At 37.6% G+C, this 24,445-nt stretch overlaps 1 protein-coding gene across 1 annotated transcript in view; it reads right to left on the bottom strand.

The window, feature by feature from the left end:
* The window catches only part of DOCK1 (dedicator of cytokinesis 1), a 307,079-nt gene that overhangs the window by 257,832 nt on the left and 24,802 nt on the right, over positions 1 to 24,445 (bottom strand). Inside the window, 11 exon segments of the mRNA XM_009278124.2 lie at positions 2,957 to 3,091; positions 4,852 to 4,952; positions 5,442 to 5,531; positions 8,615 to 8,712; positions 14,833 to 15,016; positions 15,488 to 15,591; positions 17,354 to 17,426; positions 18,640 to 18,738; positions 19,048 to 19,172; positions 20,616 to 20,741; positions 23,260 to 23,402. Coding sequence (XP_009276399.1) covers positions 2,957 to 3,091; positions 4,852 to 4,952; positions 5,442 to 5,531; positions 8,615 to 8,712; positions 14,833 to 15,016; positions 15,488 to 15,591; positions 17,354 to 17,426; positions 18,640 to 18,738; positions 19,048 to 19,172; positions 20,616 to 20,741; positions 23,260 to 23,402 — 1,278 coding nt within the window.

Genomic DNA, 24,445 nt, shown 5'->3' with positions numbered 1-24,445 from the left:
AAAAAAAAAAAAAAAAAAAAAAAAAAAAAAAATCAGTGCTTAAAAGAAGCCCAGCAGAACCTGGCATCCAGGTCAAATCTAAACAGGGGTGTTTATAAACACCAGATGGGACTTTTTCCCCAACTAAAACCCCATGCTTACCCGGTCAGCTTTGATTGCCTCCAAGAGCCCCATCCAACAGCAGCTGGGCTTCCAAAGCCCTCCTTGGTTCCACTAGCTCTGTCCCTGAGCTCAACTAAACATTTTGCACCAAGATCCATTAGAGCAGCTCCCAGCAAGAGTTCAATTTCCCTCTATTTTCCTTCATTTTCTTCTGCGGTTAAGCCCAGTAAGAAGGTCTGTAATGTGGTCTGCAGCTCAGAAAAGAGCACCACACCCAGGAATTTTATATGTACAGTCATAGTATGATTTCTTCACGTTTGAAGATGATATGATGAACAACCTATTATAGAAGGAAAGGGGCTTATCTTTTTAAGATAAACATGGAGTTCAGAATGTTCTTGCTGCTTTACACTGAAACTAATGTGTATAATTTTTAATGCTGTGTTCATAAACCTTTGGGAGCCACAGATATTAAAAAAAGCTATTTAACCAGTACACAGGGGAAATGAATGCTACAGAAAAAACATTAATTCGTGTTATTTTGCTGTGCAAACTTCTACTCCCCTTTTAGGCTAAAACTGGGGGTTATGCAGGACAAATTACTTGTTAACTCCCAATTTCAATAATGGATTTTCAGTGTCGCCCTGAACAGATTAGAGAGGTGAAACTAATATCAATATAAGGAGTAATTAAACTTGACAGTCCAATAAATCAAACTGCTTCAGACAAAAAGCTTTGCATTTCAAAATGGAAATTGTAATAAAAATAAACAAGTTAGTCCGAAATGTGTTTCTACTGTCAGTTATTAACATATGTTTATTTAATACACCTGATAATGCACAAAAACACTGCAGCTACAAGAAAACTAGGATTACATCAAGTTGACCCTTCTAGCACTGCCTTCAAAATTTTAAGACTGTTGTAAATGCAACATAACCACTGAGATCATTACTGAGTAAACCAAATAAAGATATTTCTAAAGTTCACTTATAAGATTTTGCCTTTATAAACCTTGATATACTGAACAAATAGATTTGCCACCAGGCTTTAACTAGATGAACTAGGCTTCTACGTATTTATCCAGAACTGAAGCTTGCCTGCAATAACATTACTAAAATGCGCTATATATTCAGTCCACTACCATATTACTAAAGTTAAAAATATGTAATATTTTTTAATAAAAGATTGTTTGCTCGTTGAGATTTCTCAGTAAAACACTAACAACATTTCAGAACACTGCTACACTTCTGCATTAGAATCACTTCAAATCGCACACCTCAGGCAGGATTTAAGTCGTACAGCAGAACAAATCATGGTGTCATTCAGCATTCAGTAGCTTTGCTGATTAATCCCTTGTCATTGAGAGCTGTGTCTTCCCAACCCTAAAGAACTGTGAATTAGTGCTTAGCACGAGGAAATCCAATGGCCAATACTAAAGGGTCATATTGTCTGTAAATCTAATCTGCAGCAAGAGATAATTATTTTTTTTCTGTTTTAAAGTGATTTGTAGGACCTGCAACAGTGTAAGTGACATTCACTATTTTATGAATCTCACCAGCAAGACTCCTACAGAAATAAATTACAATCTTTAATTTAGAGAAAGGTTGGTGAAGTTGGTAGCTTCAGAGCTCTACATAAATCCCTTGTAATAAGGTTGTTACCACCGCTAACAAGTAGTAAAAGGACTGAATCTAAATGAAGACGAATACATCATCAACTTGCTTTATAACTTTTTTAATCTTTTGTGTACAAAACACAGTACTGACTTCCAAATTAACTTAAAATAATTATTTATGCTTCACTTTATGGATGGATACCCACTGCAGACAGCACCAGTGAGTCACTGTGCAGTTCACCATGCAGGAAGCCAAGTGGGGAGCAGAAAACAGCCTTCCAGCAGGCCTCTGCCACGCCAGCAGGCACAGAAAAAGCGTTTCTAGAAACCCAAATGATTCTCCTATCCAAAATACTATCACTCTTGATGAGAAGATTTCTGCAGCCCTTCTTTCCTTCCACTTCCCTGTCTAGCTCACTGAAACCTATTGAGACTGCAGGGCCCTACAAACTACCACCAACAGTTTCCTTCTGCTCTGAGAGGTGGGGAGCCTGGGGAGCTACAAGCTGTTGGGGATTTAACGCCAACAAAACTTGTCGTTTTCTTTTACAAGACAGTGTGTCAAAAAAAGTGCATCTCACACTCTTTTCCCCCTTGCTGTCCATCTATTCTGACTCTCTTCTCTCTCCATGTCTGGCCTTTGAATAAAGCCCTCTGGAAACCATGGCTTCTCCCTGAGCCCTGCAAGCACCACGCAAGGACAAACGTCACGTTTCCCATCCAGAAAAGCTGTCCCTTTGCTTTGCTGCAAAATTTTCTATACTTTAGTCTTCCCAGACTTTTGCAGCCATCTGAGGAAAGCCACTGGCAAAACCCAGGCGTGGATGAGGGACAGGGCAGTACAGCTACTTGGTAGCTTCAACATTTCAGTCACAGTATCAGATAGTTACTAACAAAAGTTTCCCAAATAGTGGCAAGCTTTATTTGTTCAGAGACCTAAACTACAGAGAGCTGCAACACATCATGATTTCAGCAGCGCACTGCTACATAAAATAGACATCTCAGTTAGACACAGGATTTCTTCTATTTACTACTTTCCATGCAGCTGGGTTCAAGATTAAGGAAAACTGGCTCGCTCTTAGGGAACAGCTGCCTCCTGAAATAAATTCTAACAACTTAAGATATTTCTAAAACAGTGCAATATTGAGCAAGTTTAACTTGTGGTGTTATAGTTGTGACACTTTTTGAACAGTACTGTCAATGGGAATTACAGGAAGTTTCAGCATTCGCCATACTTACTGATTGAACAATATCCTGGACCGCACTATGAACTTGAAGATGTACTCCAAAGCTTTCATAGCTTTAAAGAGTTGATCAGTGATACCACACTTCTCAGCATTATCCACGTACGTTTTTAAAACTTTAGTCAGTTTTCTGTTTAAATACAAAAACACGTACAAGTTACAAGTATGCACGCAGAGAATTTCAATTTTGAAAGGTTTAAAGAAAAATTATGTGCCTAAGTAGTGCCCACCAAGTTACAAAATTAATTATGTAACTAATAAACTCATTATGTTCTTGATTTTGCTGGTAGGTAGCTGCAACCTATTCTTGAGAAAAAAGAAAAAACACAGACCATAAAAGCATTCAACATACAAGCAATACAGCAAATCTTGATAAGACTTATTTTCTGCTGGATACTTAGGGATATTCAGATTTAGGCTATTATAAAGATGCAACTACTAATAATAATCAAAATAATAAAAATAATTAAATACAAACACATTGTTAGAATTAAAACACAGAGTGGGAGTTTCTTCATTAAACGAGGCCTCCCCTTTACATAGTTTTCCCATGGATTTTGGGCTAGAATTTGTGAAATTTATGTCTCAAAAATGTATATAACACCAGTTGGAAATTCTCTTATTCCACATTTTAAAGTCTATCAAACTTTAAAGTGAAACAATTTTAAAAGTAATACCATTTCAACTACCTCCCTTTCAATTAATATAAATCATGACTTTAATGTACAAGCAATCCCATTTTAAATCATCCTAGCTACGCTGTATGTTTCAACATTCACACTAAAAGTAAATAAGTACAACATCATATACCACTAACAGAAAATAACATTGAGTAGACAGATATCTTGATATATGGGCATGTATTTGAATAGGAGTAAACTGCCTAAGAATTTCAAGTAACCACTTTGATATTGTCAATGCAACCTTTCTTTACTTAAACAAACTTGTGTAATAAAAGGCAGAGATCTGTCATGTCCACGGGGAAAAGTCAAGCCAGAACTCGCACCTTCCAGCATTCTCAAGCTTAAACCTGCTTCTGCCTCCCTGCATTTAAGGAAGGGACGGATGCCCTCCATGCCTACTAGCAAAAGGGCCATCTTCAGCTCTTGCTAATAAAACCAGATGCTGGAGGATGCTTCATCCTTTATCTACTTCACATGAAGGCTGCAACAGTGGCTCTAACTCAGTGAAGTGATCGTAATATCGAAGTTGTGACTAAAGGCCTAACTCTTCTTCACTACTTTAAAATCAATACTTCTCATTTTCTGGTCACATAATAGAGACTATATAACAGCAAAGTGCACAGCAGGTTTCCCGGGTTGGGTTTGTTTTCTTCCCAGCACTGCAAAGATATCCATTATATATTTTTCCTCCAACACTAATAGCCTGAAGCAGCAGCAAAGAACCTAACTGTCAAGAAATACTTAAGACAAAATATAATGGACCTTTGGTTTTTTTGTTCTTCACTGCCTTCCTCCCCAAAGTGACAGTAACACAGATAATACAGGGTAGAACATCAATTTAACGCACCAAACAACATATATTTGAAGCATCTTACATAGACGTGATTTCTTTCTCAAGTATGACTGAGAATTGCTTATGAATACTTTCCTTACAAAACAATTCTTGAAATAGTCAAATCATCCCCTCCTTCAATGCAACAAAATCAAGACTTCCTCCTTGCAAATGACCGAAAGTTTTATTACTGTTATTTCAAGAGAGACAGACATAGGAAAGACGTACTATCTCCAGCCTTCTTCAAGAAGCGCCCACCCTCCCAAGCCACCCTATGGGCAAATTCCTAATTAAACTACATAAACAAGTAACTGAATAACGTTATCTGGAAAAACTGTGCAAGCTACATTAGAAAAAGTAATTTTTAAAGTTTACGTGTAGGCTAACGTAGCGCTGAAATGCTTCTTAATGTAGGTTTCCAAGACAGGATTAAAGTGTTGAAATTTTCTGTCAGCAATCAGTCCAATGATAAATACCTGAAAAAACAGCATAATTATTGCACTATCCTCAAAAAATCTTCAATATCATACATTCACCCACCTTTGTTTTCAGATAAGACACATTAATAACATTAAAAACATATAGACTTTGGCTTTTGATTATCCTCCCGATATATTAATATTCTCCTTTCCTGTGAAAACTTCCTGTTCATAATAAAGTTTTCTGTTCTAAGCAGAAACTTTCTGTTTCTGTCCTAAATTCTGCTGTTAATCCACTAAAATGACTGGACTTGATTGCTTCCATCTTTTCTGGGAGGATGACGTGATGTAATACAACCCCCTTTTGATCAAGTCCAACTGAAACTTCAAATATAATAAAAACCTTCCATGAGTTTTAAATAATAAATAACTAACAGCTAATAAGATCTGTTTCATTAGTAATCTTCATTCTAGCATTTACACGTTTGTTTTATTTATTCATCATTGCAGTACCTACATTTTATTTCACCCACAACGCAAACTTACCAAAGCATCAAACACTAATGTGTCAAATGTCTCGCTCTCCGAATTCTCCATCATTATGTTAAAGAGTGCATCCAACGTATCTTGAAGAAACTACAAATAAATACACAATTCATCACATTTTACAGGAAAAATGAAATTCAGATGTCACACAGGTTTCTACAGACATACTTGCTTTCATTTATACATTTTACAAAGTAATGACATTTTAAAAGTTAGCTGAAAAAAGGAAAATTTAACATTTTGTTTTTCAGCAAATTATTTTTAGTTAAGTTGATTATCTATAGATCCATATCACTCAAATAGAAAAAAAAAGTCAGAAATCACACTTGGTACACCTGAACAGTAAGTTTAATCTATTATAGTGAGTGAACAAAAATGTATTTCAAAACTCAGTTTCAACAGACAATCAACAGCATCATGCAGTTTCTGAAAACTGATGTTTCAGAGCACAAACCAGACAAGCAACTCAGTCTCATGCCAAATAAATCAAGTCATCCTCAGTGGTTTTGAGCTGAGCAATGAAAAGTGTACAGCATACCGCTTTTCATGACTGCATAAACTCAGATCCACAATTTCAAATGAGAGCATACATGCAGGCATGGGAAACAGAGCACACAACCTTCTGCCCCAGCCCAAAACCTACAGGACTATCACTGTAACAGAGGAAGAGTCTTCGCTAGCCAGTTGGCTGGACACCCTGATCTGTGCAACACGAAAGTAAAAGCAGATTAGTGTCAGGGGACCCAAGTTAAGCAGAGGGATAAAAGCTGTTTTATGCATGTATAATTACAGAATTTCTTCCCAGTGACAAGTAGTACGTGCATAGACCAGAGATACTCATCAATGCATTCAGTTTTATCAGCATGGGATTCTGTGTCTGAGCATTTTCTTCCACCAGATGACACAAAAACAACGTGGGCTCCTCCAAGGCAGAATGAGGATGGATCACAGCCTCAGTTTGTATTTGTTTTGGTTGAGAGAGAAGGGGTTCAATATGGATTGTTCCAGCAAGTCTGTCTCAAATGAAGTAAAAATGGGTTTTGTCTTGTAGACGAGACAAGGTATAGTTGGGGAAGAACATCTGAACAAACAGAAGGCAATTGATTCCTGAGGTTGCAATTACAAAGAGGCATTATATACATTGTGGAAGCAATGGAGAAACAGCCTGACTCCCACCTTCCTCCCTTAAAAATTTTTATCTGTGCAATGAGTCTCCTAGATCAAACATGATTCATTTGGACTATCTACTAAATCCAGAGTTAAATCTCAGGAATTAACCTCCATTTAGCAGCTCACTAAACACTGCTGAATGCCAAACTTCCTCAAAACAAGTGAACATGGAGCCACAATTCATGCTACCAATATCTGAAGATGAAAAAACAGAAAAGCCAAAACGCTTGCAGCTGATTTAGACTTCAGTTCTGGGGGAAATCCAGCTCATAATTGACTTTCATTAGTAGAGTTCAAGTTTCAAATCTGTTCACAAGGACTTCATGTAACAGCAAGAATACAGGATAGATGCTTTTGTTGTATTAAGTGGCAGGAAAACACTTCTCAGGTAGGGAGCTAGTATTTTTAGACTATTAGTTTACATTCCCATATCCTATAGACTCTCTGCACAAATGGAGCCAGAGCCTCTGTTAAAGGGAGATAACATTTACAGTTTCCATACACTATTGAAACAGTCAATCACAGAATGAGTATCTTGGCTGATCCCTACTTAGCGATAAATGAACACCAGTAGGCAGAGGTATTTTACTGGAGTTTTCAAAAAACAGAAATAGTTTAACAGAAAATTTAAAAATGTTTTATAAAATGCATCCTTTTTGTAATATACATAGCCTGTACCGTGTATCATATTTAAAAACACGAAAGACAAAAAAAGCTGAAAGAATACAAAGGAACAGTTACAAACTAGATATTACAAATGTGCAACAGAGCAATCTACACAAAGATTTTCTGAACATTGCTGTAACAGATGGATAACGTAAACAATGGTCTTCTAAAAAAAGAATAAAAATGGTGAAGAGAGCAACATTAAAAACATTCACTCTTCTGTCCTATGCATAAATCAAGTTCTGCTCAGATCCCTATGCTATAGGGAGAAGGGAGCATGATTTCATACGAGTCCTACAACAGTGCAGGGAGGGGTGAGCATGTGCCAGCTGGAGAACTCACTCCGATATTGCCTTTACTTAAACCTCGTCCGTGCTGCATTCTGGTGCTTCTAAAATCACCAATATCCATCAGGCAGTAATCTGCTGTATGTGCTCTGATGTCATTTGGAGAAGAGGGAAAATTACAAATGACAGAACTATGACAAAGCTTGGTAGAAGTGAGTATCAGTGTCAAGTTTTTAGCTACCAAATGATCCACAACAAAATAGCAGCAGGTAGAACCTTCCTGAAAAACAAATCACGTGAGATACTATTTTTACCCTACTCAGTACAGGATAGTATCAGCAGTCTCAGATGTTTTAAGTTACTTCAAGATGAGGCATTCATTATGCTTCTATTAACCAAATTAAAATCCATTGAAGTAAGAAAACAACACTACAGGCCCTTAAGGGTCATCTGTCCCCCGTACTTTACATCTTTTGACACTCTTTTAGATTTGATTTATTAGAACACATTCAATAAAGCCCCAGCCTACTCTTTTCCACAGCTAAATCTGTCCTTATGTAAGTCTCTACCATCATTCAGTGGCCTTGGCAAATGTAAATAACTTGGCTCAGCTAAATATTTTCAGAAGAAATCTTTTTTTTTTTTTTTTTAATATCAGCAGCACACAGTAGGATTGCATTCCACATCCATATATTAAAAATACATTTAATATCACTATGTAAGAATTCCTGATGTTTTAATCTTGCAAAGAAAAATGCCCTTTGCCTTCATGTACCTGTAGATAAAAATTCACTGAAGTGCTAAAAAAACCCACCCTACATTTTCAGAAATTTGCATTTTATGTGTGTTTTACCAGTATTCAACATCTGAAACGTTCTTTGAGGGCAGACAGAAGGGCATTAGCAATCTGAACGCCGAGAGATACCTGGTTACAATTTAATGTGCAAGTGCGTGCAGTAAGGGAGGGGGACAAAAAGATGAATACCTCAGAATATGGGATTCAGCAAAATTATGATATCAAATTTATTTTTAAAGAAGTTAATTTTTTACCTTAACCACTTCACCACCATCAACTTTCATCAGCTGCTTCAAATTCTGCTGCAACAGGTTTGTGTTAGATCGCCATTTCAGAAGTCCCAAGAGATCAACTAGGAATAAGAAAAACAATTATATCATGCAGGATATTTACTTTCACTCGTACCCCATAACTATGTTCAAGACAAACAGGTTTACTTCATAGGTCAGCCATTTTCACTGGACAACAATGTATTCCTAGTATGACTCTGACACTGCAGAAACCTAGTACAATACTTCTATCGTGAAAGAAGTCTGAAAGGCTTCCAAATAAGCAGACTGCTTTTGAAATGTCAGCATTAAAATCTAGGCCAAGAAAGTCTGATCCCTCAGTTTTAATTTGTTGTACACAACAGTTGTGTGTTTAGAAAAAGATGCCAAAATGAAATTAGTCAGCCACCAACACAGTCATATCTAGAAGGCCGTGACTCTTCCAGCATTACTGTTTCCAGCTTCTTTGCTCTCACTGAATAAACTGAAAAGAAAATAAGGCACAATGCAAGGCAAACAGTTGCAAACTAAGCTAATTCAGTGGAAAGCTGTCTGCTTAATAACCATAATGCCCAAAATTTCTTGGTTGCTTCCGAGTGATGGAGAGCTATGGTACAGATCAGATCACAAAACAAATCAACGGCAAATGGACTTGTCCCCAAATTCTACATTCCACTATTAAGATCATGTCACTTCAGCATTCACTGATAAATAAGGGACTACAGAAGGCAAGCTCTCTCTCTTTTATTAGTCATAAAGAGCCACAACACCATTTTTCAGTTTCCTTTAAGGAAAACTTCTCACAAGGCAATTCATAATTGGGGTTTCCCTGTAAATAAGCATGCTAGTAAATATTAACAACCACACTGGAGCACCAGTAAGGGAAACCCACCCTAGCATTTGTTGAGATGCGACCTGAATTGCCCACAAACCCAAAACCCCAAGCTCGTACTGCCTTAGCCAAACTAGCACCAGGGAAAAATTCTTCCCTGCCCCATTAAAAGTCAGTTTTCAGCACAAAACAAACTATCCATACGTCATCCTCAGTAGAAGCCCCCCAAAAGAGACAAATAGGAGATTTTAAAGACTGTCTACCTTCAGTTTAGCCACTGGATTACTACCGCATATTACCTCCCTCACCAATATGGTTAATAGTATGTGAATTCTGCCCAATGTAACTCTTAAACAGTAAGGGTGAACGGCTTCTCCCAACCAATACCCCCTCACTTCTTTTATTCAAACTTTCAAAGCAACCAACAAAATGCACGCAACCAAGGCATGCGTCTGCAGAGTACATTCTAGAAATTATATGCAGAGACCCAGAGCAGATCCTATACTTTCCCCAAAATCCTTCATTCTAAGCAATAAATAAAATTACTTCTAGTGGAATGGATGGCAGTTCTCCTTGGGATAGATTCCCCTCTGAGCAGCACTCAAACCAACCCTTCTTATCATCTCTTTAGGAGTAGAAGTAAAGAGCATTTTACTACATTAAAGCTTTGAACAATTCAAGCCCTCAATTTTTTAAGTTTTTTATTTTTTTAATATATCCTACAAGAAGTCTATAGGCTGAAACCAAAGTCTTAGAAACCCAACATTAACAGAGAAATTGCTTCTGGAAGAAAAGTAAAGATGCCTCCATGAGTTATCCAGAGTGTTTCATGAGTATGTTTTTATCAGCTTTCCACCACTGAATTTGGTTTCAGTCTGACTTCTAAAAAGGCACCAGCTTGACAAAAGAAATGATCTGAACAAAAGCCAGCCCCACAGACTGTCTTTGAATGGCACTGTGTATTGCCCCAGGAAAACAAACCCACGTGTATTTTCAATGTGATGACACAGCAAATGCTAAATGAATATACATACGTGAACAGAAAATGTCAATGCAGTCCAACTACCAGAAAGAGAAAAAAAAGTTAGTGTACAGTAAAAATGTGCACTCTGTTACTGCAAGGACTATCCCCAGCAAAGTACCAGTTGGTCAGTTAATCCTACTCTTTTAATAGGTCTAGGTATAAAATAATACAGGAAGTAGAATAGAATAAGAATGTAAAACAGTATTTTAGTCTATAGTAATTACTGTAGTCAGCCTAGGTCAAGTGACATTTATGTGATCAGAAAATATCAGAGGAAGAAGACAGAACGAGGATTTTCAATTGCAAAGGGTTCGAACAAACATCTAGACTGCTAAGTAGCCAACAGTAACTTTATTTGGGTGAATATAATTTATGTTCTCTGAATATGAAACACCTAGGATGTGCTATATGTGCTATTGACTGCATTCGAAGATTTTCTTTTACATCTTATTTAGCAATTAGAAGCAAATGGTCCAACTTCCTGGTTACATATGTTCCTTGACCTGTATCTACTGAAAGGTTTCCCTATAGAGATACTCAAACTTTTCTCAAATCCCAGTCACTGAATTGAAGTTAGATAATACTTCCACTCCAATTAAATTTCCGTGTGTTCTATGAAAAAATCTTCCCTCTTGACTTTAAGCATTTGATTTTCCAGTTTTTATGACTTGTTTTAATTCTGTATTCACATCTTCAGTTTTATGCCACTGTAGCACCTGAATTTGTCATATCATGTGTATTGCTTTTTTTTTTTTTTTTTTTTTAAATTATCAATTGTGCTGAATGGCTAAGTAAAATTCCTCTCAACTGTTTTCTGAAAGCCTAGCCTCCTTGGTTCCTTGAAGTCTTGACTCCAGGTGACTAACAGTCACCACTATCTAGAGGTTTGAGTCCTTCAGTCAGAGAAGAAAACACAGAAATACTTTCAATAAGCCTTACAGACACCCTGGATGCTTCGCAACAGCAAATACACAGGTAGAACACTAGACAGCTCTCTGGCTACCGGTAATCAGAAAATTTTTCCAGCAAGCCCCTTAATGCAATTTCAGTTCTATTCCCATCACCCTGATAATAAAAGGACATCCGTCTTGATAGTCCTATAAGAGGCACTGGTAAGATTTACTGTCCACAGGCAGTCTTCATGTAGAGGGGGATGTTGCTTTTGATGCCCTTTTGCCCCTCCTTCTGTATTTCCTGATATCTCCAGCTTCTAGCTGACAGAAGATTCAAATACCAAATCTGCCTCGCCTATGCAGGAGAAAACAAGACCTCAGCTTGTCATAGCTCAACAGGCTACTCAGAAAAAGGAAAACAGAATCAACACACAACCCTGACTAGGACATGACATCAGGAACGGATTCAAAACAGACCTTGCTAACCATTCACCCTAAGAACAGAAGGCCCAACATTTCCCACCCCAGAGACATCTACTGAGATGCTGTCAACTGCAAGCAGATACCCTACAACGTAAGGGATCAAATTCCTCACTTCTGACCTTTAATAAACCAAACAAAACCAAAGAAAACCAGTAACAACAACAACAACCACTACACAAACTGTGGGGCATCCAATGCCCCACAACATGTAAACAGTTGCAAAGCAAGTGTGAGATACCAAAAAGTCAACCACCCACTAGAGTCAACCACCCGCTAGAGAAGGTAGGGACCCAGTGCCACACTGCCTGTTAATACATCAGGTGACAGGAACACTGTCAGTCATGACTTCAACACACACATCGCTGTAGTTTGATACAGTTTCATATCAATTCTTAAATTCCAGAGTTTTAACATAGAAGCTCTATTTCATTACATAAAAATGCACTTGATGTTTATGTTAAACTGTTTCTTCAGCCCATAAAGAACATATTTGTTACAGAAAGTCCTGAAAGCAGAATAAAAATAAAGGCATGCACTACCATAGTCCTGTGGATATGGGAGGAAGAACGTTCTCTTCTGCCTCAGATGGCAAAAAAGGAGAATCTGGCTAAGAGGCAAAGTGATGATGAACAGCAACCTCTGATGCCTCCAAGATCTGATCTTCTCATTGATTCCTGAGGCAGTTGGCAAGTTTTTTTTGCTTGTTTTCAAACGGTCCTCCTCTTTGGCTTACATTGCTACTCTTCCTCAAAATTAAAGGCAAAATCCAAGAAAAGGCCAGGAAATGGGTTGCTTTAATATATTCTGCCACAAATCACTAACAACTGCTCAAATGTTAACTAAGTAGATACCTTCATACTATCACTTTCTTTCAAAGAAAACGGCTGAAGTCTTACCAGTGGCCAAGTTTGCTATTTTGGAGACTTTTCAAATGCTAAGGACATCAATTACTAACAGAAAAGCAACATTAATAACTTACAGTTCATAGAGAACTGAAGTCAAGTGAGCGTTCAAAAAGCTTGTATACAAAAAGATAGTCTGCAACATCAAATACAATGTAGAAAGAGCCATATGATTTATTAACATACTTTCAGAATTACTAAAAATAAGTCTTAAAGCCAATTCCAAATGGAGGGTGAAGAAAGAACTATTATAGATGACGAAAAGGAGAAAATTACGTTTTGGCTCAACATTTTGGTAAACGAGGATAACTATGGATTTTTACTTACTTATTTTTAAGAAAGTTAAAGGAAGAATATTAACCAACAATTTTACAGAAGTTAAAATCTGCTTCAGAAACTGTAATCTGAACAGCGTTGCCAATTTTTAGATGAAAAATGATACTTGAGGAAGGAATTTAATGATGAATTTTTTTGGTTTTTTTCTAAATTGCCTAAGGATACATGGTGATCTTGTTTAATAATGTCAAAATACTTTGAAGAAAGAGAAAAGGCTTTGGCAACTTTGAGAAAAAGTCTCACAGACAATTAACAGTAACATTAAATAAAGATCAAAAGGTCAAAGCAAATTGTATGTAAATTAAGCATGAAACAATTCTCAGTCTTAATTTTAATAATAGTTCTGCGAAAGCAACGTCAATATTTTGATCACCATGAAATACTTCTACTAACAAGCACTAGGAAAGACTGAGGAACAAAAAACCCCAACCATATCACAAACAAAAAGCAGCTCAGTTCCACATGCTGGTTTCTGCATTCTGCAAAACCTCAAAACCACTGTGTTACTGTTGAGCAATGATCCCTTCTTTGCCATGAAATTCCAAAATAATTTCCAAATTTTTTGCTAAACACCCTCTTAGGCTATAAGACTGCCAGACTGCAGTGAATCTGATGTGCTCTGAATACGAAACACCTAGGATGTGCTATAACAGAGATGCCACTGAGAAACGCTGCAATCAAATTGTGAGTTGACTATGAAGTCATACCGGAGCAGTTACTTTCCCCCTGGACAGAGGAGAACTCATCAACGTGACAATCCAATCATTATTCCCACTCACCCCCTGTCCCAAGCCCTCCTCGTCCACAACCTCGACTCCTGACAGATCTAGCCGAACTAAGCCCTCCCTTCTCATGAGTCACGAAGGAATGATCCCTTTCCCTGGCATGACTCACTCACATCTCAATGACCCACCCACACTCCCGAGTCTACTCCTGGTGCAGCGAAGAGAACAAGGGACCGCTCCATGGCAACAAAGCACAAAAATTACAGAGAGGGCACAGTCTGGAAATGTGAAATATCTGCCTTGGTGGCTGCCATCAGCTCTAGTTTCCACAGCCCTTGGATGCAGTCAGCCAGCTGACAAATACACATGAAAAATGTATATAAGGCAAGTTTTAAAAGGAACAAAATATTCCAACTCCATTCCTGGTATTCTGTGTTTACGTGGGGATGTGTGAACATGAGAGTGACCTCCATGCAACACATTCTCGTGCTCAGATCCCTTCTGCGCAACACAAGAACACATCAGAGCTTTCTTCAGGCATAAGATATAGATATTGCACCTTGGAAATAACGTAAAACAGCTTATTTGGGAGCAGAGCCATGATATTACCTACTCTTGAAAGCAAACTCATCCTCTTCCTTAGTGCTTTTATTCATACCCACAGAGAAGTAAAATGCCACAGAGCCTGTTTTCAGTATACTTCAGTATAAAAGTCTCAACTATACGGCAAACAATATTCCCATTTCCATTTAATTTGGATTCTTCTGTTTTCTTAGAGACATGTACTGCTCTAAAGCAAAACAAAGCCCATGGGCAGAGAAAAGGCTAGATAGCACACACACTCAGTAGATGGTTTTGCTGCATTCAGACAATTTAATCCAAGACTGCATGGCAAACAACCCACCATCCATTCACAGAGGAAAGGGGACGGAGAACGCACGAAAGTCAATACATGCAACCCCACTTCAACTGGGACAAGCAGAAGCTCCAGCAGTTCTATGAACTTACCATTCTGGGTAAGTTTTGTTGAACAAACTAGAGTAGAAATCTGGAAAGAGTCTTTGCTAATGGTGCAGCTTCCAAGGTTCTGCATGCTCTTCCCTGTTGCAGAGTGTCCTTTTTCCTCCAATTCTATTTTAGTGGATGGCAGACTTAAATACGTCGAGGCATCCTCCAGCTTCTTTGCTTCTGCCTACAGTAGTGTTTTAAATACAACATGAAACAATTTTTAAATACCTAGTACAAAGCCTTGGTAATAATAAAATTTCATTATTTACACTACATTTTCTTAGGTTTGCTCCAGAATGAAGCTACCCAATAGGTCTTTAACAGTAATTTAGCACTAACCTGTCTACAAGATTAGAGCCAAGATGTGATATTTAAAGGTCTAGAGAAGTAACTTTTCCCAGTCATGAAAACACATATAAAAACTCAGTAACAAGCACATTAAAAATTTAAAAATGCCCAGTAAAACATACTCCAGGTTTAACAATCAATCTGCCAAATATGCAAATTGCACAGTACTTACTATTTAGTTGCTTGATCTAACAGAATAGCCTGTAACATTTTTCTGTGCAATTCTGTAACAATAATTCACTAAAAGTCAGTAGTACTCACACTAAGCTGGCTACTATGGAAAGACTAAAGTATCTCAAAAATCTACCTTATAAACTATAAGGTCATGTTCTCCATCTCTCAAAGTTGTTCCATCATATCTCATGAGCTTCACAAATGCTAGGGCAAATATTTTCTCAGATTTATCTTTGGCTGTTACAAAACAAACAAACAAAAAAGCATAATTAAGTATTTGACACTAGTACAGACAGTCCACCTAATCTCAAAAACATGGATAACCTATAAATGAATGACCATAGTAAAGATTCTGAGTTGGAGAAAAGGTACAAGAAATTGGGAGAGTCTTCCAAACTCAAGATAGAACCAAAAATATGAGAAATAAATGCTTAAGAATCTGACCGCAGCAACAGTAACTAGATGCTTAATATTTCTATATTCTGTGTGTTCATTTAGAAAGCTGAATTAAGGCAACTTTTTAAAAACAAAACAGAAATTTGATGCATTTATAATGCTCAGGTTTTTTGGAGTTAGAAGAATGGCAGTGCTTGGTACCTAGAATAATGATTTAAAGACCAGCACTGAGGATCTCATCGGGGCTCTATCATTTATAGGGGGAATATTAGAATCAAAACAGAAACTGGATCCATAACTACAGATGAAGTGCCTCAGTTTCTGAAAGCTGACCCACTCTACAATTTGTATGAACTAGAAAATGCATTCCATTTGCTCTCATTGTTCCAAATCTATTATTAAAAGTTAAGTAAAAACAAAGCAAATGGGGCAAGTAGAAATCACAAAGTAAGTTAAGAAGTAAAACCAGAAGGAAAGTGCAATCAACTTGAGATAGCCCAAGCAGCCTGTGAGAAAGCCCTGCAGCCCTAAGGCACAGCCTCTAATTAATATTTAAACCATGGCCAACTTAAATTTTTGAGTCATCATAAAAATATTTCTGACTCTAGTAATTTGTAGTGCACAATCATAATTTTGACACTAATGACACTAATTTTCTGCACATTGTTTTCATTAGCAAGTATCATTCTCTAAACTAAGTAAATCTTTTATTAATGATCAATTTGTTTGCAAAATATACAGCTTCCTTTAAATAACCGCTGTGGGGTAATGTACTACACATTACAAAGATAAGTATACATGAAGAGTATTACACATCTTAAAATGCATCCAGCGGACACTACCTGATTAACGCTTTTGTCTACGCATTCATTCTACAGCAAAAAAGTTTTGCTGCAGATTTTGAAAGGCTTTCCTATCAAGCAAGACAGCCCCTGTAATCAATATATGGAATGAACATTATCACAACCAAGGCAAATCCCCAAACTTTACTCTGAAACAACTGTTGACAAATGGAAGATGTCTAGCTGTCTCGATCTGATCCTCAACAGTGCAAAGGAACTCAGCTGCCAGCAACATTACAGGAAAGCTGAGGGAAACCACAAGCTCTCAAGTATCTTTTAGACCAAAATTACTTCAAAACAACCACAAGTCAGTCTGAGAACCAGAAGCGGAAACGAAGTTTCTTAATACCTGTCTTCAATTACTGATGCTAAGCCCACCGTAAACTCTTTCACGTTCGCACTTCACACATGGGGTTTGTTAAATATCTTTACAACTCCCTACCCACCTACCTCTAAGATACACAATACCACAATCCTTTCAGTTGCTAACTGAAAGCTTTATTCACTAGCCCTTTTATTTGACTTGGAGAAATAACTGGGCAGGAAAGTAAAAACTTGATGTCAATAGGTAAGATTGAGGAAGATGTAAAGGGAAAAAGAAGCTGAGATGCTAACATAAAATAAGCAGGCAAAAAAAACCTTATCCCCGCACCAAAAGCGATTACAATAGTCAATTACACATTAGGAACGTTATGCCTGTTTCAGCAGATTTTGGCACCAGACACTGACAAGAACCATAATGAAAAGGCTGAATTACTCACAGTCCTGTGATGATCTATGACGGAACGTGAACCTTAAATGACTGCGGTTCACATCTTCAATGGGGATTGCGACCTTCACATATTGGGAAAGAGGACGGAGAAAGAAAACAGTCAGTACAGAATCTTCAAACATCATCAACCACTACCAAATCTCATCTAGACATCTTTCAACAATATGCTTGGCTCTTTCAAAAAGACTAATGTTAAGTAGCAGCTTCATTTTGCTATAGAAGACCTTGAAAGGTCATAGATTCCCCAGGAAAATCGCCAAGAAAGAGAGAAGGAACGAAGCAAGCCTTTTAAGTTACCCAACAAGACCTGCAACTTCAGATGTTGGGCTGTAACCTCAAAGCCTCCCCTACCACTCCCGCCAGCTCAGGAATGAGTCCCTCTCGAGTTTGACTGGTAGAGGTGAACTTGATTATCAACAGCAGCAAAGCAAAAATTCTTAACATATCCGTTATCTATGAACACTTGTACTACATTTGCTATTAGTTTATCTCTGATCCGCACATAACCAATGTGCAGACATATAACCAATGCTCTTCTCCCCCAGTATTTTTGCTAGAGCCATCATATTTTCTTAATCACACCCATATTCAGGCTCTGTGCTGTACACTGCTCCCCAACACCACGTCTAGGTTTCTGCCATTCCCTAGCAGCCACTTTCTGTCTACAGATGCAACAAGAGCAGCTTTGGACTTAGAACAACGGTGTGGGAATAGCTGTAAGTCCCTTCTCAGTACACATATACTGTTCCCACTGACTACAGCTAGACAGAATATATTTTATAAAGCTAACATCAGCCTCCTCTGTAATATTAAAACTTGGCATTTAAGCTAAAATGTTATTACCCAAGCAAATTCAGCAAGCTTAAAGCACAATCAGCCAGATCCCAAAACACTGATGAGTTCAACACTCATCATAACCACTGAAGATAATGGCAATTATCTTTTAACCTTAATATCCTGCTTCTCTGGAATAGAGAAGAGTATTCTTCATGGAAATAGAGTAAACCATTCCTAAGCAGATCTTGGAGAGCCCCTGTAACAGTCGTCTTGACCAAAAGGGTGAAATAAAATGCATTATGCAATAAAAGTCAAACCTATTTTCCAGAAGTCTCTAAAAGCCTTCCTTAGTTGAGCTTTCCTTCCTTCCTTTTGTCCTGCTAAACATGATCACAAGCATTGAATTTCCCTAGTTTTGTTTCTCAAGGCTTTCCACTGAAACCTGTATTAATTGCATATTAACTCACCCAAAGGAAGTTATTGTAACATTTTATATACCTTTACAGTCTCAAACCAGCGAGGCTGCTTTACTTGGTAATATATTACTGACTTGTACTCTGAGATGGCTTCATCACCAGCACCAGGAAAAATAACACTCTTGAAAACACAAACAAAAGAGAAAATGTTTATGTCTCTCTTAAACTCCACTTTTTCATTCAAATAAACAACAAAAAAAAATGTGAGGTAGGTCAAAATAAGACAGAATAGCGCACGCTCAGAGCTCCTAATGAAATTAGTATCAAAGTGCACGCATTGATATGACAAGATGTATTTAGTTATGACAAAGGAGAACATTTTCTTGTAAATAAGAATAGGGACCTAAGTTGACAAATATAGAGAAAGATGTTGAAAAGGCTTAAACAGATATGTATCAAAATCAAAAAAAAACAGATGTTACTGAAATACCTCTAATCTTTTGCCATCTTCATCATAAACAGATACTGTAACTTCTACATTCTTTGCTGTTGTTTTACTGCCTTTGTCAAAATCTCCCTGAACCAATGTTACATAGATGTCATTACGAACATCACCTAAAAGAAAAAGCAAAGCACAGAAGTTCTTAGCAATTTTCACAGTATACCTATTGATTTGTGAAGCCAGTGATGCATAAAAACAATGACCAACACATTTTAGTAACAGCAATCATACATATACATGGCAAAACATTTAAAAGCCATGGTATCTTGAACATTCAAAACTAGTAGTACTGAAAACAGCTGTTTAGCTAAAATTGTGCTAACACTTCTAAAGTCTGAACTATCAACTCATAGTGCAGCAAGCTGAATCTAACAAACAAGAAAAACCACACATTATCTCTGGACTGAAAGAATACCACATCATCATTAAGAGTATGTACTGTATTACTCAAAAAAACACCTCAGTTCCTCTCTTTTTTTCCTTTTTTTTTTTTTTAAACACCAGTTATTTCACTATTAATTTGAAAGGATGAATTTTAACACAGTCATTAATTTATCCCATATACAGATATTTTGCAATTTAAAAATATTTAAACCACCTACAGAGATCTGTAACTTGTTACATCAGGAAGTGGTTTGATGTTTTTGCTGACTTGGGGGGTGCAGGGGAGGGTTGTATTTAGCTTTATGTCTTAAAATGGTCTTCAACTACACCCCAGTTCAACTGAAATTTTGAAAATGAATTGTGGAAACAGGGATTTTCCAATAATTTCATGAGACAGACGGTTTACGTGCCAACATACAATCATAACAAGCAGAGGTGCTGAGGCACTTACACCATACTGGATATATAGGAAAACAAGCGACAAATGCACAGTCAGCAACCACAGGAGAGCTGGAACTGGGATGTTTTTTGAAAATATCTAATGGATCCTCCAGAGCCCATCAATCTGAAAAGGACAGTGCAGGGTTTTTTCTGTAGTCAGTTGCTTATGGCAATTTTTATTTTGAGAAGCACCATGTTTTTTTGTTTTTGTTTGGGTTTTTTTTTCTAAACACCAGAATAGAAATTCCACAGAATATATGTATTAAAAAAAGATAATATGGCTTTCTTTCAAATACATTATCCAAATCTAGTACAAACCCTAAGAGACTTGCATATCTCTAAATCAAGCCTGTTACTCTGAAAAATCTTTCTGGTTTGGATGCATCACAGGATGTAAGTTTTACATATGCCCTTGCTAGGGAGAGAATATGAAGCATTTACTTTGTATACATTTTTATTCACTGGAGAAGAAGGAGAATTTCCACTGTCACTGTGATATCACGTCTTTTGGGGGGGGTTGTTAGTTTTATTTATTTATGCAGAACATGGCAGGTATTACCAAAGTATCTTACATTTATTTTAAATGAGACAAAATCCTTTCATGATCCATTATTCATAATGTATACCATACCTCAAATTCATCTTTTTTTTTTTCCCCAAAAGCTTCCATACATACAGATATTTAAAGAAGGTTAAAATATAACAAAGCAGCATTAATTCACACGGCTTACCAGGCATAATAATCTCAGGAAACCCCATTTTCCGAGCCACGGCTGTTGACCTATCCACTAAGTGTGGAAACTCTTTCCTAATCTGATGAATATCTCCTGGAAGAAGTTTCAAAGTCACCCACAAACCTGTTGTGTAAAAACCACAATTATTAAACTGGTGTTTTTTTCTAGTTACTAAAGATTTCTTTTTACATATTCTAAAATGTAAGAACATACGTTAAGGTAACTGTTCTTCATTTACAAAAAATACACTTTATAAAGTATTTTAAAACACTCAAAAAAAACCCCACCGCTTCAAGTGGAAACATGAGTACAGCACACATAAGTATGTCTGATTACATCAGACTTTCTGGAAAACTGTATAAAATCCTCACCTGGAAGCTGACTGGCTAATAAAAAACCCAAGAAACTGGAAATCTGTGCAAGATAAGGATTTGGGCCTTTGTATTGTGCACTTTGCAGCAATACCATCTAGAAGGCATCTTGGTAGGGAGGAGTTAGGCAGATGTTCAAAAGCAGATGCATACATCTTCCCATACACAAGCTTACTAAAGCCAAAAATTTCATTCACAGTCTAAAAATTTCAATAGAACAGGTCTCCATTCAGAAGAAAAACAGGTTAGCAGCACCGTACAACATAAATTGGAAGAAGAAAACCCTTGGTTATCAGCTGGACCCACTGAAGTCTGGGTTGTGAAAATGGAAGCAAGCCTACTGTGCCCTTGGCACGAAGCCGGAGTGACCCCAGAAGAATCCCTCCTCCTCGATGAACTTTGAGAACTAGACTTCTCTCATCACTTAAGCCTTCCACAAAGGGTCTCATGGAAATACAGTTATTAAGCCATTAGCAGAACTGCCTCAAGCTTTCATCTCTCCTTTGAACTCTCACAAGTTCTTTCTAATGAAATGTTTATCTTCCACAAGAAGAAACAGAAGTGGCGACGTTGATTTGAATGGAAAAACTTGAGTATTACAACCAACCAATAGCGAGATGCCAATAAACAGAGCACCAACAGCAGATATGTACCCTGAATTGATTCATCACCACCCCCACCCCCATAAGTTGTTTTTACTACACTGAACACAAAGAAATCTACAGCATCAGCTTTACACAGTTGACATTTTTCTCTTCAGTAGCAGAAGGCGCTACTAAAAAGCCGCTGCTTGCCAACTAACATCAAGCACACTTGTTATAGGAAAAAGAAAGATACCAAAGTGGGGGGGCGGGGAAGTCTTACACACTTGGTAAAGTGACTGGCAATCAAGTTCAAGCACGAAATAATGATAGCAGCAATTTGCAGAAGAAAATCCTAAAATTAAATCTATGAAAAATACCAAAAAAAATACTCATCTGTAAAACAAATTGTGGGTTATCCTGTTATACACACAATTAACTATGCATTCATTTTGTATATATTTGGCAGCTAGCTTTCTTTTCTATTAAAATCTCTTATAAAAGGCTGTATGCTGACTTGTTGCCAGAGATGGTTCTAACAGCTGCTATTTCATTAAACAGTAACTGTACCTACACTGACTGGCTAAGCAACAACTCTTAATCCTTTTCTGTTTGCTTGGGCGCCTTTCTTAGGGAAAGAATCTGCAATGAATCAAAGAAGCTGAAATGTTTCCTCCTTTCCAGTACACATTGGCCGCAGGTGAAAACAGGGGGGAAAGCAGTTTTCCTCTTTAGCTAATGGATAATTTTAAAAGTTTATTTAGATTTTATTTGCTCTTAATTAACTTAAAAAAACAGCAAAAAAATATATAATTTTCCTTGGGTCTTTTGTTCAGATACCCCCTACAAGTGATACAGATATACACATACATAGTGTCAGGTGGAAACTCCACATTAGCCTGCCTAATAGTATACTAATCCAGACACTCCTCCCCCAAAAAAATAATATTGAAGCTGGTACAGTAATAACTGAGGCATCACACAATTCACTTTTTAACTGGTAGACACATTATGATCACAAAGCGTTGTATTTAAAAAATAAGGAAAAAAAAAAACCAAACACAAAAAAAACCCAAAACCGCAGACTTTAGAAGCAAACTCAGTTTCACGTCAGCAGAGCATATGCTGAGTTATGAACAGTGACACCAGCAGCCCGTAGGACAAGGTCTCAGTGGGGTTGCCTTGCTCTGGCTCCGCTCCGAGCTCAGGCGGGTGCGGTGCTGGCGGGAGCAATGCCCTGGTCTTCTTGAGAGGGAGCCAAATGCTGCAAGCGCAGCTGCGAAGCGGAAAAATAAGGCGAAGGAAGGGAAGGAAGAGAATATCCCTTCCTTCAACATGAGGAGGCCAAAGTCCGCAGTCCAAGGGCACCAGAGCTGACTCCCTGAGTCATCTTTTCCAGTACAGAAATACAAAGATGTCCAAGCAATGGACAATGTAGAGAAAGGACAGACAACCTGTAGAGTTAATGCTGGGGGAGAAGGTGCGGGTCAGGGGGGAATAGCAGAATGAGCCCTGAAAGATGGGGAAGAGGGGAAACAAACCGTGCAAACACATTTTCTGTTACCAAACAGCAGTGAACAAGTGAAGGTAATACTATGCACCCTTGATTCCAAAATCAAAATAATCATGTTGCAAATCAAGCGATAAGCAGTTTTAGGTACACCGGTGTATATAAAGAACAGTACATACCCTGACCCTTGTGGTTAACTTCTTTAGCAGCAATCACTTTGTTTATAACAGTCTGAAGGAAATCATTCTCCCCTGCCACCCTGGGTGAAAAACGGGATGATATGTTCAGCTGCTTGTGTCGAATGGCGTCATCCAACGCTAGCCTGGAGGATGCACATGACGACCAACACCAGGAAACAAAGGGTCACAGAAAACCAGAAGTCACAGTAACAAGGGAACACAAAAGATCGTATCATAGTTGTGACAAAGAGTATTTATTAGTCAACGCAAGACAAAGGACAGGAAAGGTAACAAGAAAGACAGAGGAAGACCATTAATCAGAAGAATGCTGATCTACCACAGAGAAGTACAGCACATTTGCACTGTTACTTCTCCCTTCAGGGACATGCATGCACAGGTCCCAGTAACACTTCGTGAGGATAGGAAGGATGTCTCCCACCTGAGAATCCCCTGTTAAGCAGTGAAAACCTATACAGACAGTTTTCTCTCTAATATAGATATATAGCAGACTGGCCCTGCAACACCTCCAGGGTCACTTCTGCCATTCTGTAGGTTAAGCAGCAGTGCATACCATCTGAAGGAAAAGCTACCATAAATCTCACAGAAATGGCATAGGAGAAGAAAAGCAGATAATCCAAACATTCTGTTAAACTTGATGAATAAATGAAAAGATGGAAACTATAAATAAACAGCAGCATTAAGTGTCATTTAAGTAATCTTGCCAATACTTGTGACAGCCATTGTGTTGGTGGCTAGAGAATGAATACAAACAAAGATAGATATGAAAACAGAATTGCATGTGGTACAACAGAAGCAAAGCATGAAATGAGAAGAAAAATGTGGCTCATATATACAGCCTAAGTCTACGTTGGAAATAATGACACCAGCATTCATTGTGTGTTTTCACATTATTCATATTCTCTGGAACACACCCTTTCAGAAGAATGTTTTAATTTAGCGTGGGGAGGATGGGGTGGGGGGGAAATCACATTGTACATCTTCTCAAAAACCTGATTTATATATACAGAAAAAATAAATCAGTGTTAATGGAGCAGAAAACTAGATGTTCCATTAGCATCCACTTTGATACACAAAGATTCATTTTCATTGCATACTTCCACACTCACTAAAAAATAAGCTTGCTATTGTTTACCACACAATAAACATATCATGAACACACTCTTGC

This window comes from Aptenodytes forsteri, unplaced genomic scaffold (genome assembly GCF_000699145.1).
Source record: "Aptenodytes forsteri isolate BGI_AS27 unplaced genomic scaffold, ASM69914v1 Scaffold15, whole genome shotgun sequence".
Lineage (NCBI taxonomy): Eukaryota > Metazoa > Chordata > Aves > Sphenisciformes > Spheniscidae > Aptenodytes > Aptenodytes forsteri.
The sequence above is the reverse complement of the archived record's forward strand: the minus strand, read 5'-3'. Positions and strand labels throughout refer to the sequence as shown.